The 20,663-nt window shown below is 38.8% G+C and overlaps 1 protein-coding gene across 1 annotated transcript in view; it reads left to right on the top strand.

Annotated features, from left to right (window-relative positions):
* IGF2 (insulin like growth factor 2) overlaps positions 1-20,414 on the top strand; it is a 49,905-nt gene extending 29,491 nt beyond the window's left edge. The window contains exons 3-4 of the mRNA XM_073658743.1: positions 11,914-12,080; positions 13,190-20,414. Of these exons, the coding sequence (XP_073514844.1) occupies positions 11,914-12,080; positions 13,190-13,420 (398 nt within the window). The 3' untranslated portion in view covers positions 13,421-20,414. The remainder of the gene's footprint in view (positions 1-11,913; positions 12,081-13,189) is intronic.
* Positions 20,415-20,663: the final 249 nt, after the last annotated feature.

The following is a 20,663-nucleotide window of genomic DNA, read 5'->3' as shown; positions in this document are numbered from 1 at the left end:
ACAATCTGCTTTAACTGCTGCTCATCAAAGACCTGTACACTATATTCAAATAGTCTGAGTACATGGTAGGGTGCTGGAAGCAAATCAGAGAGGTTCAGACAGGGAAAGTCCTGTACTTTGATTGAATATAGTGTACTGATCTTTGCAGAGCAGCAGTTGAAAGCAGCTTCTAAAGGAGCATGGACTTGCAATGAAACAGCACTGTAGAGCAATGTTCGGGTGAGGAGGAAGTAAAATATGATAATGAAGTATATCACAAAAAATCATATCTTTGGAAACTGCAATGTGTCACCGATAATTACATTAAAAAAAGTTTAGTAACTCTTTAAAGGTTACCTGCATGAAGTAGTGGAGGTCATAATTATTTCACAGTTTATGAGAAATTTGAGTCTGATGTATTTATTATATGCATGCTATCCCCCACCCTAGGCCTCCCATTTCTGTACATAGGAGCTGTCAATAAAAGGCTGGAGGGTGGGTATAGCCCACGTATCATACATATCATATGCATATTTTCATGCAGATCTCAAAACATGCAGCACATTATGCATGCCGGACAACTAATATCAGCATGCCTGGAATTACTTTTTTCTGTTCTCTGCCCTCAGTGAGCAACATAAAGGAGCTAAAAGATTTCCATTATGGTAACTGGAAAGTAGAGACTAGTTTTAAATATAAGGTAAAAAAGTTGCACAATACACAACTGTAATTGTAGTTCTCATATGTCTCATTCTACTTTGTAGAATGGCCAGTCTTAAACGGTGGGAGTCGTTGTTTTTGTTTGTGGAGGCAGATCTGTCCAAAGAAATGTTTTTATATCCTTTTTTTATTATAAAAAAGGTACTAAATCTGGTGCCATTAATGTAGCCAGACACTGCTTATCAAAGTACACTTGATTTCTGTTATTCTAATGTTATACAGTCAAGTGAAGTATTTATTGTTGTGAGGTATTTTTTACTGATTGTCATAGGACTAGAAGGTTGGGCTAGAAGCCTTTAATATATGTTTATTGGCTCCAGCCTGTATCTAAAATTTATTCTAAATCGTCGCTACAGAGAAACAAAATTAAAGCTTTTAGCCAAGTCCATTTTTTTTTTACTATGTACTGAAAAACTAACAGGCAGGTAGTTTCTAACAACCTGCCTGTTCTATCCAGTGCCAGCACAGAGCAGTCACTGGCTGCTCCTGTCGATTTTTCAGTTGCTTCACATCAAAAGAGCAGCTCTTTCTCTTCCGGGCTGCTCTATCGGCAGGGAGTGACTGACGAAGTCATGCTGATGGACAGCCGGTTCAACACAGTTAGGCAACGGGGAGCCGACTGTGAATCAGCACAACATCGGCAGTCGTGCCTCATCAATAAAGCAGAGCGGAAGAGAAGCTGCTGCTCTGTCGATGGGGCATGATTGACGACATCATGCTTAATTGATAGACAGCTCCCCGAAGTAAGGCAGCGGGGAGCCGACTGTCAATCAGCATGACATCGGCAGTGAAACCCCATCAATAGAGCACAGCTGAAGAGAAGCCGCTGTTCGGTTGACGCAAAATTGCACAGGGGACAATAGGCACATAGGTAGCAAGTACATGCCTGTTAATACTTATGCCCATAGTAAAAAAATAAATAGTGCCAGACAACCATTTTAATCTACATTAAGGCAATAAGGAACTGCCCGTATACTCATAGCCTGCATACCATTCCTCTTCATGGTGCTGATTTGATATGAAAGCAAATTTTCTCATAGATACAGTACAGACCAAAAGTTTGGACACACCTGCTCATTTAAAGATTTTTCTGTATTTTCATGACTTTGAAAATTGTACATTCACACTGAAGGCATCAAAACTATGAATTAACACATGTGGAATTATATACTTAACAAAAAAGTGTGAAACAACTGAAAATATGTCTTATATTCTAGGTTCTTCAAAGTAGCCACCTTTTGCTTTGATGACTGCTTTGCACACTCTTGACATTCTCTTGATGAGCTTCAAGAAGTAGTCACCGGAAATGGTTTTAACTTCACAGGTGTGCCCTGTCAGGTTTAATAAGTGGGATTTCTTGCCTTATAAATGAGGTTGGGACCATCAGTTGTGTTGTGCAGAAGTCTGGTGGATACACAGCTGATAGTCCTACTGAATAGACTGTTAGAATTTGTATTATGGCAAGAAAAAAGCAGCTAAGTAAAGAAAAGCGAGTGGCCATCATTACTTTAAGAAATGAAGGTCAGTCAGTGCGAAAAATTGGGCAAACATTGAAAGTGTCCCCAAGTGCAGTTGCAAAAACCATCAAGCACTACAAAGAAACTGGCTCACATGAGGACCGACCCAGAAAAGGAAGACCAAGAGTCACCTCTGCTTCTGAGGATAAGTTTATCCGAGTCACCAGCCTCAGAAATCGCAGGTTAACAGCAGCTCAGAATAGAGACCAGGTCAATGCCACACAGAGTTCTAGCAGCAGACACATCTCTTCAGCAACTGTTAAGAGGAGACTTTGAGCAGCAGGCCTTCATGGTAAAATAGCTGCTAGGAAACCACTGCTAAGGACAGGCAACAAGCAGAAGAGACTTGTTTGGGCTAAAGAACACAAGGAATGGACATTAGACCAGTGGAAATCTGTGCTTTGGTCTCATGAGTCAAAATTTGAGATCTTTGGTTCCAACCACCGTGTCTTTGTGCGACGCAGAAAAGGTGAACGGATGGACTCTACATGCCTGGTTCCCACCGTGAAGCATGGAGGAGGAGGTGTGAGGGCTATTTGACCAAGAAGGAGAATGATGGGGTGCTACGCCAGATGACCTGGCCTCCAGTCACCAGACCTGAGCCCAATCGAGATGGTTTGGGGTGAGCTGGACCGCAGAGTGAAGGCAAAAGGGCCAACAAGTGCTAAGCATCTCTGGGAACTCCTTCAACATTGTTGGAAGACCATTTCCGGTGACTACCTCTTGAAGCTCATCAAGAGAATGCCAAGAGTGTGCAAAGCAGTCATCAAAGCAAAAGGTGGCTACTTTGAAGAACCTAGAATATAAGACATATTTTCAGTTGTTTCACACTTTTTTGTTAAGTATATAATTCCACATGTGTTAATTCATAGTTTTGATGCCTTCAGTGTGATTGTACCATTTTCATAGTCATGAAAATACAGAAAAATCTTTAAATGAGAAGGTGTGTCCAAACTTTTGGTCTGTACTGTACATATAGAATCCATGAAAAAATATGGTGCCATGTTATTTTTGAATGACATGCATCATATGGCAGCACTCAAAGTACCCTCCGATCCTTTATACCCAGCCATAGTTACTCTGCCGGATGAATGTGTGACATTGTGCTCAAATCAAGATTGTACATGAATATAAAATGTAGGGATTTTCCTGGTACAAACGTCTTTACATTTCTTCCAATATCAGGAATGGAAGCTAATGTGAACTACAAATTTTCTTTTAATGGTCTCCAGCCACTTTCCCTCAGACATATATGGCATATTCAATATATACTATAATTGTTTATAAATACCTACTTAAAAAAAAGAAAAGAAAAAATGCAACTGTAAAAAAGCCAATAATTTCTCCTAGTGGGACAGAAGTCCCACCCATGCTTAGACTAGGAGGAGTTTGAAATGCTTTACTGTAAAGTACAGAATTTAAGAACCATAAAAGGTCAATCGATTTTTATATTTTGTTTTGTTAGGACATCAAATATAAATTTCACATAAAAATGCTGATAATGTCAATGTCTGGTCTATCTGTTTTATTGCTTTAAATTCTGGAAAAAAATGGCTGCCCACTGTCCTAAATCCTATTTGTATAATTTATACCATAAAAGACAGCAACAGAACAAGCAAATACAAGTCAGACAGCTTTTCCAAATTTTCCATATTATGCCAGCCTTTCCTTTGGTAGTTTGTAATTATAGGGGGAAAATGATTTTTAGAATAAATAGATACATAATTAACACTATGAAATATGCTATAAAAAATCTGCACGTATAAATAACTCTCTTGATCAAACATAGTGATTTGGTAAGTGGCCACATCACAAGGTCGTCCAAACCCAACAGCTTTAGTTCCACCGACTATTTAGAAGTTGGAGATCTTTTTAAGCAACTTTGGCGAAGTAAACAGTGAACCACATGAACATGGATTCTTTCTCTTATGTGTAATGACATGAAACATCTGTAGGGTACAGGCTGAATCAACACTTCAGTATATCAACATATCAGGCCTGCACATATATAGGCAGCACATTTTGAGTCCAGTAACTTTTAGTGCTCCACAGGAAAGTACAGTTTGTTTATGAATGCTCATCAATTAACGTGGCAGAAATTCACAAGAACAAACCAAATCCTCTCTGTGTTCAAAGTACTCAAGAATCCAAGAAAGATTCACTTGGATTTTTATTGATATTTATATCCTTGTAATATCCGCCATAGAAAAACTGACCATAGAGTTCAGCTTGTCATCACTGAGCAGGATCTTCTGCTGACCTTAGTTGGTAGAAATAATACTACTTAATAGATGTATGAAAAAACCTGCTGATCTACAACATTTGTGAAAAACATCTATTCTATGGATACTGGATTACTGTTTAGAGAGCACCACCCTTCGAGAAGACCATTTTTTTTAAACTTGGTCATATGGCTTAGTGTTGGACTGGAGAGCCAAGGACCTACAAGTGACATTGACTCTTGGAGCCCACAGTTCAGTTACATGCCATAATATTTGCAAAATAAATACAAATTTCCACACATAATTAACTGGGTTAAATGAATGATGATTCCCTTATTTGTAATTGCTGTATTATGTGTACTGTGCAAAATAACAAGAGGGCGAGAGGCCCACCGGGAGATTGACCTGTTCTCCTGTGTGCCAGTCCAAGCTTGATATAGCTCCTGTTTTGTCCAATACTTACATATTTCTGACAATGTTTGATTTGGCGTAATTTTGAGTGCCTATCCTTCATTTCACCCTGAGTCAGGTGGTTTTAACAATATCTAGTCGGCATCTACCGAAGTGTGCTGGCCTCTGTAAGAAAGTTTTCCCAGCCCTAAAACAAACATACAACGGAGACTGAACATTATCTCACTAAGGCTCTGTTCACATTTGTGTTATGCTCCATTTACAACACAATGCCAGATGCATTGCACAATGGACACCAATGGCGCCGATAAATTTTAACGTAGTTAAACAGGTTTCATTAGGTGATGTAAACATAGCCTCAGATATGCTTTTAGTGCATTAAGTAATGACTTTGGGATGTGTTACCATGTAGCTCTAAAGGCTAACATTTCATAAATATGTCAGGATGCATTATGTGCTGGAAGGTAGACAGTAAAGTGTTTTTTTTATGAAACAGGATATCCATTGTATAAATTGTTTAGTTTACCAAGTCTATTCTGTATATGACCTGTACAAGTCAAGTGAAGACACTATGATTGGTTTATTCTAGTCATACTTCCTTTGCTTCTTAATTCTCATGTTGAAATCTCCATTGGCCTTTTCCATTTGACAATCATAGCAAACGTTTGCCAAAAGAGTGTGAACTTTCTTCTACAGACATTGGAGATTGTGTGCGGGAGGAGATGACAAAAACTGCTCAATCGATGCATACCATGGCTCATCTTAGTTTAGCGTTGACCATGAAACATTGAAAAAGGTAATTTGGTTTGGATGGCTCTGGATGTTTTGGATGTTCTGGCTACAGAAGAGAGCTTGCTTATGTAAGTGTCACGGGTGTATCAAGTGTGACAGACAGTCATTCTGGATCCGGCTGTAGAAGGTCACTGCGCCTGGCATTGCAGATGCCTTCTTGATCCTCTCATCTCTATAGTGTAGTGATATCCGTCTCCCTTTAGGACCCAGCAGTGACCTCCACCTTCTGCTATTAATTGACACACCCTTGCTTGGTAGTTAACCCCTTAAGCCCCGCGGGTGGTTTGCACGTTAATGACCGGGCCAATTTTTACAATTCTGACCACTGTCACTTTATGAGGTAATTACTCTGGAACGCTTCAACGGATCCCCCTGATTCTGAGATTGTTTTTTCGTGACATATTGTACTTCATGATTGTGGAAAAATTTCTTCGATATCACTTGCGTTTATTTGTGAAAAAAACGGAAATTTGGCGAAAATTTTGAAAATTTTGCAATTTTCAAAATTTGAATTTTTAAGCCCTGAAATCAGAGCGATATGTCACACAAAAGAGTTAATAAATAACATTTCCCACATGTCTACTTTACATCAGCACAATTTTGTAACCAAAATTTTTTTTTGTTAGGGAGCTATAAGGGTTAAAAGTTGACCAGCGATTTCTCATTTTTCCAACAAAATTTACAAAACCATTTTTTTAGGGACCACATCACATTTGAAGTCACTTTGAGAGGTCTTTATGACAGAAAATACCCAAAAGTGACACCATTCTAAAAACTGCACCCCTCAAGGTGCTCAAAACCACATTCAAGAACTTTATTAACCCTTCAGGTGCTTCACAGGAATTTTTTGAATGTGGAAGAAAAAAATGAACATTTAACTTTTTTCACAAAAATGTTACTTTAGACCCAATTTTTTTTATTTTCACAGGGGTAACAAGAAAAAATGGACCCCAAAATTTGTTGTGCAATTTCCCCTGGGCACGCAGATACCCAATATTTGGGGAAAAAACACTGTTTGGGCGCACGGCAGGGCTCGGAAGGGAAGGAGCGCCATTTGACTTTTTGATTGTAAAATTTGCTTGAATAATTAGCAGACGCCATGTTGTGTTTGGAGAGCCCATGTGTGCCCAAACTTTGGAGCTCCCCCACAAGTGACCCCATTTTGGAAACTAGACCCCCCAAGGCACCTTTCTAGATGCATAGTGAGCACTTGGAACCCCCAGGTGCTTCACAAATTGATTCGTAACAATGAAAAAGTGAAAAAAAAAAACACTTTTTCATTTTTATGAATCAATTTGTGAAGCACCTGAGGGTTCCAAGTGCTCACAATGCATCTAGATAGGTGCCTTGGGGGGTCTAGTTTCCAAAATGGGGTCACTTGTGGGGGAGCTCCAATGTTTGGGCACACAGGGGCTCTCCAAACGCAACATGGCGTCCGCTAACAATTTGAGCCGATTTTCCATTCAATTTGTTAGCGGACACCATGTCGCGTTTGGAGAGCCCGTGATGTGCCTAAACAGTGGAGCTCCCCCACAAGTGTCCCCATTTTGGAAACTATACCCCTCAAGGATTTTATTAAGGTGTATAGTGAACATTTTGAACCCAGAGGTACGGCACATTATTTGTTTACATTAGGTCATCATATTGAATAAGTTGTCATTATTCTTGAGCGCAAGTGCTCGCTACTTGAGTTTGCATCGGGTACTCAGGTATGCACCATGTACAGCGTGTGCTCGAGTGACATGCTCGAGTCCCTGCTCCGCATGTTTCACGGTTATTAGACACCCAAAAAAAAACATGCGGGGATCGCTCGTGCATGGCAGGCAATCCCCGTAAAGTTTTTTGGCCGCGAAGCATATGGGGCAGAGACTCGAGCATGTCACTCAAATACCCACGATACTCAATGCATACCAGAGCACCCGATGCAAACTCAAGTAGCGAGCACTTGCTCTCAACACTAGTCGCCATATCGTCATCTTTTTTTCTTACTTTTGAAAAAAATCCCAACCCCAGCCCTAACCCTAGCACAACCCTAGCCCCAGCACAACCCTAGCCCCAGCACAACCCTAGCCCCAAACCCAGCCCTAACCCTAGCCCAATCCTAACCCAAGAGTTTATTTTTGACGCCGTTCCTTGTGCGGTATAAGTGATTAGATGACTTTATTCTTCGGGTCGGTGTGATTACAGCAATGCCAGAATCATATGGGGTTTTTATGACTGACAGCTGTCACACACTAAAAGACGCATTTTTTGTAAAATCTAGTTTTTGCATCGCCATATTTTGAGAGCTATAACTTTTCCAGATTTTGGCAGACAGTCATGTGACGGCTCGTTTTTTGCGGGATGACTTGACGTTGTTATTGGTGCCATTTTCAGGCACGTGACATTTTTTGATCGCTTTCTATTCCGATTTTTGGGAGGCAGAATAAACAAAAACCAACAATTCAGGAATTGTTTTTTTTTTTTTTTTTTTATTCTGTTCCGCGTGTGGTAAAATTGATGAGGTAGCTTTATTCTTCGGGTCAGTACGTTTACAGCGGTACCACATTTGTATCATTTTTCTATGTTTTGGCGCTTATACACAATAAAAGCTATTTTACAGAAAAAAATATTTTTTAGTATCGCTTTATTCTGAGAGCTATAACTTTTTTATTTTTCGGCTGATGGAGCTGTATTGCGGCTTGTTTTTTGCGGGACGAGATGACTTTTTCAGCGGTATCATTTTCATTTATATGCGTCTTTTTGATCGCGTGTTATTCCACTTTCTGTTTGGCGGTATGGTGATAAAGCATTGTTTTTTGCTTCGTTTTTTTTTTTTTTTTTTTACCGTGTTCACTGAAGGGGTTAACTAGTGGGACAGTTTTATAGGTCAGGTTGTTCCGGACGCGGCGATACCAAATATGTGTACTTTTATTGGTTTTTTTTTATTTTTTTTATAATAATATTTATTGATGGGTACATTATATTTTTATTTTTGGTGTATTATTTTTTTTATTTTTTTATAATATTTTTGCACATTTTTTTTTTTTTTCCACTTTCACACAGTTTATACACTTTATTACTTTGTCCCACTCTGGGACTTTCACTTTTTTTTTTCTGATCGCCTGCATGGCACAGGAATGGAGCACCATCCCTATGCCATGAAGGCTGTCAGAAGTGCACAGTGTGAAGATTGCTTGGAGATGCACTGCGCATGTCCAAGCAATCTTCCTGCTCTCTGGTGACCCGGATGTTGTCATGACGACATCGGGTCGTCATGGCAACACCCGGGAAGCCTTTGCAGACTGCGCTGGAAGCCGGAAGAGGAGGTGAGTATCGCCGATCACCTCCCCTTGCCCCCGCAATGCCGCGATCGACTTCGATCGACTTCGATCGCAGCATCGCGGGGGTTAATGTGCTGGGAGCGGTGCAGGACCGCTCCCTGCACATAGTACCGGGTGTCAGCTGTGACAATCAGCTGACACCCGGCGGCGATCGTGCCCGCACAGCCTGTGTGCGCGCGCGATGACGTACTAATACGGGTCTGGCTCTTAAGTCCCAGGGCACAGACGCGTATTAGTACGTCAGATGTTATTAAGGGGTTAAAAACTCTCAGTGTCTCCAGAGAGTCGCTGGTGATAGTTCTATGTTCCTCTGTCCAGGCTTGGAGTACTAGTAGTCAGCTAGTTTCTTCTTGGAGCTACCTTGGAGGACAGTTGGCACCATCTCTCAGGTGTCTTCTCAAGCTAAGTGTATCCCCTTTGATGTTTACCTTGTTGTCTTTAGTTACAGTGGGGCCTGACTAGTGTTCACCCCGTCCCCTCCCTACCTAGGTCGTTGCTCTAGGGACATTCAGGAATTAGGTTTCCATTCTTGGTGATAGGTGCGGAACCTATTAAGGGACGATAGGGTAGTCAGGGTGATATTAGATCAGCCTAGGGGTCTCCACTCCCACTTTCCCTAGTTGTTGGGCTCCCTTCCCCCTCTTACCATCATTGTACACTTGTTCCTTCCCTCACCTTGTGTGACAATAAGCTTATCATAGCAACCCTGAGCTGGCCATACACATAAGAGATATGCTCGCTTCAGCCCACATTTACAAAGGATTGTGTATGTTGAAATCCAAAAAGCCTGATCAGATTTTACCTTGAAATTTGTCAGCAGAGAACAGACAAGAGGTCTCCTTTTACATTATATTGTCAATCAATACCTATGAAATTGGTAGATGTGTCAAATTTTTATCTACTGTCTATGTCTAGGTTCAGTCGATTTTAATGGGGCAAATGATGTTTATGCTGAATCTAATCATCTCCATGCCATGTATATTTTTCACGTTGCTGTTTTATACATTATTTCTTATGATAACCCATAGAAGGGTTAACATACCAAAGCAGAATTAATGGAAAAGAGCTGAGCGAGCTTAGCGTGACACCCCCTATCCAAGAGTGAAATCCAAGACTCTTGTTTACATGGCTTACTCTGCTGGTATTTGAGCTGAGGGACATGAATATTTATCTGACATCTTCAGGCCATTTAGGAATACGACGATAAACGTCCAGAGGAGCTAAATCTGCATAACGTTTGATTAGTGGATTACACATGGATTGTTTGTTTTATTAGAGTGTTATGAACGTACAGTTGTGGAGCTATTGAAATTCTCTGATTTTTTTTCAAGATTTCAACTTTTGGGTCAGGTTTGAATATTGCCTTAGCACAAAAAAAAGTAGAAAAAAAAAGGATTCTGGTGAATTGGCCTGAGACCAGAAACTGCTGGTGTCTGCGATTCCAGGAATCCTGTCCCTATAAGAGTGGAAATGATCCAAGAGGCAAGAGCCGTCCAGACTGTGAAATCAAGATCACAGAACTAAAGGACTATTGAAATTATACAAACAATAGAGTAAAAGAAGAGTTACCTGATTTACCAAAATTTGCTCCATTGCGTTAGAAAAGTGTTTTCTGCAGATGATACTTATAGGGGTCTCTCATTATTTAAACCCACTAGTGTGTTTGCTATATTTTGGATTCTTTGAAAGAGAGCCCTCTTCTTCTTGGGAAATAAACATTGGGGAACAAATAGACCAGGTATAATATCATCATTGTTTATATTACTTTATAGAAACAATTGGAGACTGAAGATCCATAGCCAATGCAAATTCTGCCGGCAGGTGTGCAGGGCAAACAGAAGTCCAGCTCTACTTGTCGTGTGCAACCTCATAGCCAACCTATGAGCAACCTTACTTATTTGTAATTTGCTAAAATACCCACATATGACAAGCAGAGGTGGAGTTGAGAACTTCACTTTGTTTTTAAAGGACTTACGTATCGATGACATACCGTTAGGATAGGTCATCAATATCAGATTAGCCGGGGTCCAAAACCATAGCCAATCAGATGTCATCTGCTCTGGTGGTTGTCAGACAACAATAATGTATAGGGTGAAACACAGCAGACCCACATATTGTTTAGTTGCAGTTGCTCTGTCCTGCACCTTATCTCCTATTTGCTTAACCTGTCATCAGGGTTTTTAAACCCCAAACTAATGGCAGGTGTTTAAAGATGCTTTAATGCTGAGTAAATCCTTACCTTGCTTCTAAAAGTCCATTTTGCTGTTTTAAAGAAATCCAAAGGTGAAATTGTATGCTAATGAGTTGCAAGTGCAGTGGGCGGGTTCTGTACTTAGATCTCTCCTGTCTCTCTCCCTATTCCCCACCCCCTGCCTTCCTTCTGTCTCCTTCTGACAGGTCACTGAAACATGAGTGACCTGAAAGCAGGAGGCAACCAGCCATCTGTCACTGTTCCTGGTGCCAGTGGCGGATGGAAGTACAGCTCCGTTAACTGCATAGTGGCTGCAGTGTCTACTGCAGATCCCGCCTATTCATTTGAATAGGGAAGATTTGGCGTACCCATTCGAAGGCCATTGTGCAGTTGATGGAGCTGTGCAACTCTGCAACTAATTAGACCCAGCAACCGGCACCGGGTATAGTTGATCGGCAAAGGTGCTGGGTGTCTCACCAACACTGTTCTAGTATTGATGACTGTTCTAGTATATCAGACAACCCTATTAAGGTTCTAAACAGAAGGAGATGTTCACTTCTGGACACTACTAGGTCAACCTTAATTATATCGTGCACTGGACCCATACGTTATCACACTGCCAATGTTCTGTCACTATTAACAGTAATTGTATTTATTTTTAAGGCTTAATATAGGACTAAACCATAAGCCTACTATTTTTTTATGATGTTATCAGATGAGTTTTACTTAATGTTAATAAACTACTTTTTGTCTTCTAGAAAAGAATGCCGGCCGCTCCAATCGCAGGCCTAACAGAGGAATTGTTGAGGAATGCTGCTTCCGAAGTTGTGACCTAGATTTACTGGAGACATACTGTGCGAAGCCCGTGAAAAACGAGAGAGATCTATCCACTGCACCTGCCACAGCGATGCCATCCCTGAACAAGGTGAGTGTGAAGGTGTCAGGTTTTCTGTAATCTTAATCTGGTCAAGAATCTGCTGAGTAAAAGTGAACAGTAAAATGAAGACTTGACCGTGAGATTGTGCTTACGATGAGGGCGCAGTCAGCTTGGCCGAAGGCCTTTTAACCATTAGAGTGTCTGCTGAGGGATGCAGGAACGATCTGACCATTTTAGCTTTAGGGGAAATCTGAAGACCCTTAGCCAGAGGGAGACCACAATCCTTTGGTGACTTAGAGCACTCATAATAATAATAATAATTTTTATTTATATAGCGCCAACATATTCCGCAGCACTTTACACTCATGAAAATTAAAGTTACCTTCTGTCACACATATTAGGACCCCGAGTTAGAATAGCTGAGAAAAAGCGAGTGGGGAAGACAAATTTTTAGTCAAAGCTAAAATTTTGGGCCTGATTCATTATTTTGTCTGCCTAGTTTTTGATGTTTTTAGACTATTTTGCTCCTAATTCTTCTTTTAATTTGCACCTTTTAAACGTCTATTGTATATGAGTTTGTCAGTTTTTTCCTATGTCCGCTATTCTTGGACATAGTTTAGGTTTTCCATATGTTTTTGGTTGATTAATCATTTGCAACTTTTTGAAAAGTCACAAAAATTTGTCACATACGTACTCCAGTCCCCTCACTGGAATGATTTTATGTGCGCCAGGTATTTTTGCCCAATTTTTGTGTCATTTAGGAAACTGTGCACTGAAAAATCATAAAAAAAGGCTAAGAGTACAAAAATAAAGATAATTTTTACTTTGCACAAAATTCATAAACCACATGCTCCATTTTGAAAAATTTGCCACAAGACAAAAAAGAAAAGTGACTTTAAAAAAAAAACTAAAAAATCCCCACAAATAATGGGGACCTAGTTTTTGACTAGCTTTTAGTGCTGATGAAGTCAGGAACATGAAAACAAGAGAACTTCATGCAATAAGTAATATAATTTGTATTGGAGAATGTCTTTGATTTTTAGACCTTTACATTTTTCATATCATTTCTTTTTTTTTTTTCAAATTTTTTTGGGTGTTTGTAAAATGAATGTGTACAGCATTTACTAATAAATAATTGCATCTCTTTTATCTTGTAGGACATCTATCACAAGCATTCTCACAAGTACTCTAAATACGACATTTGGCAAAGAAAATCCACGCAGCGTCTACGAAGAGGGGTTCCGGCCATTGTTCGTGCTCGCCAATACCGATTGCGGGTGCAGCAAATTGAAGAATCTCAGCAGGTTATAGCACATCGACCACTATCTACGTTACCTGCGAAGCAGCCTCATCTCATTCATCAAGGCTCAGATCCGTCCCACGATTGAGCTGGAAATCACTACTAAAGAACATTCCACTGCCTTCATTTTCTGTTTCTAGAATTTGATTGTTTTTCTTCTGATATCTCAGAATGGGAGGGAGAACAAGCTCATCGACAGAAGTGAAGCCTAAAAACTCCATGTGTGACACCTCACAGAAGAGACAAAAATGAGCAAAATGAGAGACGCCAAAGCAGGAACAACATTGTTTTTGGTGGGAAATATTTCTGTGTTTTTTTTATGTCCTTTTCTATGTTTTTTTTTGTTTTACTGCATTTCAAACTAGAACCTTACGTGTGTGTATGTGAACTTGTATGCAAAGACGCAAAAGCAGTTGTCTATACACGCACAGAAATATGCAAAAAATTGTCTTTGTTGCGGCACATCAAGGCCTAAACGTGCCAAGAAGGAAAGAAACAAAAATATTCTACCAATGGAAGTATTGTAAAAAAAAGCCATCCCAATAATTACCTTAGGGTAGAAAGGGCAAAATCAGTGCAGAAAGGGAACTTTGTCTTCCATGACTTATGCCTGGTTTCTACGCTACTTAATGTTCTCTTTATTTTTCTGTAGCATTTATTGTGTGTCCAAATTTTTTTTTTGCACCTTTTTTATGCCTGAGACTCCAAGGGCATGCAAGGTTTTTGAGGTTTTTCTTTTACTTGGCTCCTATGTGTCACCAAGCTTTGCAGCATTATTCATGGTGGTGTGTTGCCGTCTTTGGTATCTTAGGGCCGAGCGCAAGATTCCAAATGTATTTGCACCTTTTAATAATTGAAAACGAAGAAAGAACGAAGAGGAAGTAGGCAGAAGGCTATATTTTTTTTTTTTAGTTTGAGTTGGAGCGCTGTCTGCTTTGCACATATGCCACAGATTACAATGATTTTATATATGTATAATATATCTATATATTCTATTACTTTTTTTTTTGCAAAAAGGTAAAAAAAAGTCGAGCACTATTTTTATGGGATTTTTTTTTTTTTGTAAAGCAATGAAGAAGGAGACATGATATTTTAAATATGATGTCTTTTTGGTGCTAAAGTTAAAATGAGGGGGAAGAGCTGGACTGAAATTTCAGATTTAATCTAGGGTTCATACAAGGCGGAAAGCATTCAGCGTTGGCTTCCGTAGATGAATGAATCCTTGCCATAGATTGGACATAAATAGATGAGTTATTGAACTTGAAAAAAAGAAATGCTTTTCGTTTTAAGAAAAGTTTATTTTTCCCTCCTCGGAATTGTGTAGTGTTACTTACAATGAAGCCATTCATCTACAATTACGACAGTATGGAATGATGTTGTGTGGTCTATCCCAGACCAAAGGAAAAGGGAATTACAATATGTCATTATATTGGTAGTTAGTCACACCCATGCAGAACTGTTTTTCTATAGTACATAGTATAGTCTGTTGATTCTACGCAGTTTATGGAGATACCACCTCAACCTATTACATGGACTTTACATTTAGGTAAGAATAAATGCAGCATTGAATATTTTATACTTTTTTGGATGACAAAATCACCCTCCTTACAATATGTTATTCTTAAATTAAATCAACCCAATTGCCATTTAGCCATGAAAGAATGTGACAGATAAGTAATGCAGGTTCAATAAAAAACTGAGCAGACCAAACAGTTCACTTGAAGAAAAAAATATGTGGTCACATTTCTGTAATTAAAGGGAATCTGTCACCAGGTTTTTGCTGGGAGAAATCCTAATTCCAGCGATGTGTCACTTACTGGGCTGCTTGCTGCAGTTTTGATAAAATCACAGTTTTCTCTGCTGCAGATCTTGATGCTGAGCTCTGTATAACCCCGCCCATACCACTGATTGGCAGCTTTACACTGTTTATAGGCATAAAGCAGCCAATCAGTGCTGGGGGCGGGGTAAGGCTACCTAGCTGCAGGTTTACTAGTCCTCTAGTGATAATCTCCTGCTGATAAAACTGTGATTTTATAAAAATTACAGCAAGCAGCTCAGTTATTGACACATTGCTAGAATCAGGGTCTCTGGCTCTACATTATACTGTTCTCAGATGAGTAGCAGAAACCTGGTGACATATTCTCTTTAAAGCAAACGTAAATAAGCAAATGACAGAATTTTCTGAAATTGATTAGATAAATTAGTCTTTTTTTTCGGGAACATTTCCACTGCTGTCTATAGCTGTGTCTGATATTGCAGTTTGTGCCATTCAAGAGATTGGGACTGGGCTGCAATACCAGATATATTCTTTAGTGGGTCTGTTCAAGAGATTGGGACCAGGCTGCAATACCAGATATATCCTTTAGTGGGTCTGTTTTGGGGCAAAAAAGCAGAGCATTTTTCAAATCTTGAGCAACCCCTTAAATTAATTGTATAGAAAGCTACTAAATCTTATATTAAAAGCTCCAACACTTACTTTGCAAATGGATCGATTTGAATTTTTAAATTGTATGCTCTAGTAATTAATGGAATTATCTCTTTTTATTGGATTTTTCACTTCATTCACTTATCCGCTAAGCACTTGCATATAAAATAAAAAGTCAAGAATCCTGTTTATTCAGTTTATAGCACTGCATTGCTAATTGCACTACACACTTTATACTCATTTTAGCCTTGATCCTTAAGAATTCTACCAAGACATTATTGAGTATAGGTTGTTTGATGGGATTGTGAACAGAGATTTATGGCAGTGTGTGATGGATACATCTAAATTAAGGAGTTTATCTGCACCATAGTATTTACTAATAAAAGGTCAACTAGGTGATAATACTTAGTAATTTCAGAATACACAATGCCATTGAAGTGTTCCTAAAGAAAATGTGTCATCAGAAAATAACGATTTTCTTAAATCAGATTTTTGTGTTACATGTTTTTTTTTATTTTAACATTACTTTTTCTTATCACAATTTTTATTAAAAAAAAAAAAAAAGCAAAATTAGAAATCCTGCAATTTCCACACTGGCCACTGGGGCTATTTTAGCATAGTACTTCCTGTCTTTTCAGGAAGTATTCATTTAACATAAAAACATGATTTAAATAATTGGTCATTTTTTGATGATACATTCCCTTTAATATCAGTCTGGAGTAGCTGTAGCCATCAACAACAATTCAAAACGGAATTGTTCTAGAACTGAGAAAGTTCTAGACTTGAGTCCCTTATACATAGGCCAATGATTGTCTGAACATTTATAGGATTCATTCTGAATCATTCCCCAATGCCAGTGATCGTACCATAATTTTACAAATACTCATATACCGGCTGATCACATCTTTTATGCAAGCATTGATAATGTGTAGCACATCCACTAAGCTGGAGATGTGCTGCCGAGAGTATAGAAACTATATGGGGAGGAATGATTGTAGTAATGATCATCTCTATCCATACAGTTTGCACATGCAGTTGAGTTACAGTATATTGCAAGACTCTCTCAGTAAACTGCATCATCGAATGGCTGCTTTCCCTCTATGCAAGCGGTAGTGTAATTTACAACTTTTAGGAAATATATGGAGAAGATTTTGCACCTATCTAGTTGAACATCAGGGCCTATGTGGTGCTCTACTAGTTAAAGGGAATCTATCTGCAGGTTTTTGCTATGTAATCTGACAACTCCATGATGTAGGGGCAGAGAGCCTGATTCCAGTGATGTTTCACTTAGTTTACTGAGTTCAGCAGTTGTGATAAAATCATAGTTTTCTCTGCTGCAGATGTAGCAGTTCTCTAAATGCTGAGCTCTGTATAACCCCGCCCACACCACTGATTGGTAGCTTTCTGTGTACAATGTATATTGACAGAAAGCTGCTAATCAGTGCTGGGGGTGTGGTTGGACCAGGAGGCACGAGACACGTAGTCCTGTAATGATAATCTCCTGCTGATAAAACACTGATTGTATTGAAACAGCAAAACACAACCCAGTAAGTAACACATCATTGTAATCAGGGTCTCTGCCGCTATATCATGGTGCTCTCAGATTACATAGCAAAAAGTTTCTGTCAGGTTCATTGCAACAGCTAAAAACGGTACATTCCAGGATTCTTGCAAAAAAATATTCTCTCACTTCAATGTAAAGACAAGATTCTATGTTGGAATGGTTAGTGTCTTCTCGTAGCATGATTTCTAGCGAAAATCTGATGCAGTGAATTCTTTGAGTGTGGACAGTTGTCTGTAACAGGCTATGTCATTGCTCAAATTCCAATGCCATGCAAAGGATGCAATTGCCATATTTTAAGAAGAGTTCAGGGGAAACTATTGGGTTCAAGTTAGCTAAACTGATCTTGATCATTGCTACAAAAACCAGATTGATAAATATGAATAAAGCAACATATACCAGTAATTTTATTTCATCAGCTTTATTTTTATTGCTTGCTAAACTACCAGAATGCTTGCTCAGCATGATAAAAATGGAGCAGTTGAAAAAGTGTGAGACGGTGAGATGGCTCACAAATATTTACTCCATGGCCATATAGGCAAAGGCGGGTTATGTGATCCACAGGGAGCATTGATCCCAACTCCAGGCGTAGTTCATAATGTGCTTACTTATATTTTGTAAATTGTCTTAAAGTAGCAAAAAACAATTATCAACTTTGTTACAATGAGAATGATCCAAAATATTTGCTACGAAATATCTTTCAGGGATCTCTTCTCAAAAGAAAATGATCTTGAACAGGTTGGCTAAATTGCTGAGCAATCTTTCTAAAGTAATGTTTTATTTTCAGTGACAACCTTCTGACAACACTAAAGCACCACTCCAGTGTTTTCTTTTTTTTAAATTCCATCACCGAAGTGGTGCCACTAATGTAAGTTCCCTTCCCTAGTCTTCTACTTACAAGACACTGTCTTCAAGTGTTCCTGGCGCTGCTCTGGTGGTCTTCTGCTCGATGTGACCTGCTGGATATTGCTGGGTGGACTGGAGATCATTTCTGAATATAAGCCTATAAAAGACAGAATGTGGGTGTCATAGACTTGCACTGAGAGCTTGTGACCCTTACCTCTGACTTCCAGCAAGTCACTAACTACAGTCACAAGATGATTGAGTGGGACCGGAGTGGCACTGGGAAGAGCAGAAGACAGCAGCTTGTAAGTAAAGACTAGGGTCTGGGAACATGCTTTAATGATACCACTGGCGGAGGAAACAAAAAAAAGCACCGGAGTGGTGCTGTAACATATTGCTTTGTAAATGCCATCTAGCAACTCTTACGAAACGTACTGGTGGACTTTAAAGTCTTTATGTCTATTAAAGCATACGTTTTATACAAGATCCCTGTGATTTCGATGATGAAACCTTTAACGTTTTATATCATCTATGTAAAACTAGGTAAAAATAAAACCATAGATTTCTACTAGATAAAGTTGCAACATGGCATAAACCAATATATAAAGTTGTCAAAAAGATTGACCCTTGAAGTGACATCTTTTGATAAGAGCAACAATGATGAAGAAGAATAATTTTGCTATTGTTTTTTTGGAATCTGCAAAACATTGATGTCATCCAAACAGTCAACCGACCAGCCAGACTTGATGGCATTGCCACTTTATTGGTTGTTTTATGTTTTCCTGTCTTGTCCGTACCATAAAACACAATGGGAAGACTACTTGAATTGTATATTATTTCATATCAAGGAGGAGATATGGGGCTTGGGTATAGGGAGGGCTCCAGAAATGGAGATGGGAGGATGTAATTAGGTATTTTTACTGTGTAATCATTTTTATATGATATTAATATTATTTCCTTGCAATGTTGAGCCATGATACATTTTGTAAAAAAAAAAATAATAATAATAAAAAAATAAATAAAGGCAAAGGTAAAAAAAAAAATTACATTGCAATACGATGGACACGAGGAAGAAAAGAAATGAACGGACTTATTTATTGATGACGCAGAGTGGTTTAAACAAAGGCAATCGAAGTTCAATTAAGGTGTGCGACATGAATCAGAAAGAAGAAAGAAACATTTTAATGACATTTTATACTATTAGTTTTTAGAACTTTGTAAATGCTTTTTACCAAAAAATGAGTAAAAAAAAAACTGATAAAATTTAAAAAAAAAAAATCTCAGCAAGAAACACATCGAAAATCATTTTGCTCGCTGCCTTTCACAGAACCATTTTTTCAGCACAACGACTGGTATATATATCTATAAAAAAACACAAACAAGCAAAAACAAAAAAAGTGTGGTTAGCAGGTCTGAGCCATTTCATTAAAAAAACTCTGTGCTTTTTTTGTGTGTCGTTTTTGTTTCTATATGTAAACGCAATGCAAATGATGTCTTTTCTTCAGGTTTGATGTTTCATATCAAGTTCATATGCATTCACTGTTGGGGAGTCTGTCGCTCACACTATGCGGCAGCGTCTTATTGCAGGGACTGTTAAATATATATTTTATCGGCATCTGTTTGATCCACCATGGGTTTTTTTGGGGTTTTTTTTCAAGCAGATTTCGCAAGTTGAATGCAAAAATGCAACTTCAAAATTCTCAAGCCACGTCTTCATATTGTTTTGTCTTCGTATTGTATCATATCCTATACATTAAGACAGTTAAAGGACTTTCATATAATTCATTCACAGAAGAACCGTATCTCTGTCAATTTATCGAGTGTTTGTTTTTGCATTCTGGTAAATCATTCTGAACATTGTCACAGTATTGTATCATACACTATCTGCCTTATTGGATAAAAAACAAGTAAAACGATTACTGATGCATTGGGCCTTTATGTTACAGAGCCAAAGTGCAGCAGTTTTCTCACCAATTTAGAGGCTTCCATAGAACTGGAGCAGCCACCGCTGTGTGGCTGTAATGAGCGGCCTCTGCACTATATGAAGGATATATTGTCTTGTTTGCTGTCAGTGGACTGTTGGCTTTCATGGATTGTTTCTCGGCAATGCTATGGACCCTTTGTCATAGATTGTCCGATTTTATGTGCACTCAGCATAATATGCAACTTTACAACTGCCCAGATTCTGCACCTATTGTACCTTTTTTTTGTAATATCATATCAATAAAGCAAATTTACCATATTATGAGGAAATGACGTTGTCCGTTTGTTTATTCATCATTGTCAGATATTTCATCCTGAACAAAGATTTAATTGGCATCTAAAGCCATGTTCACACGTTCAGTATTTGGTTAGTTTTTAACCTCAGTGTTTGTAAGCCAAAACCATGAGAGGGTGAAAAATGCAGAAATGGTGACGTGTTTTTTTCTGGGCCACGTGCACACGTTCAGCATTTGGTGAGTTTTTTACCTCAGTATTTGCAAATTGTCTCTTCCGAGAGGA

The sequence above is a fragment of the Phyllobates terribilis genome, unplaced genomic scaffold, assembly GCF_046119375.1.
Source record: "Phyllobates terribilis strain yellow unplaced genomic scaffold, ASM4611937v1 Scaffold_13__5_contigs__length_258822181, whole genome shotgun sequence".
Taxonomy (NCBI): domain Eukaryota; kingdom Metazoa; phylum Chordata; class Amphibia; order Anura; family Dendrobatidae; genus Phyllobates; species Phyllobates terribilis.
This window is presented reverse-complemented; position numbering and strand designations above follow the sequence as displayed.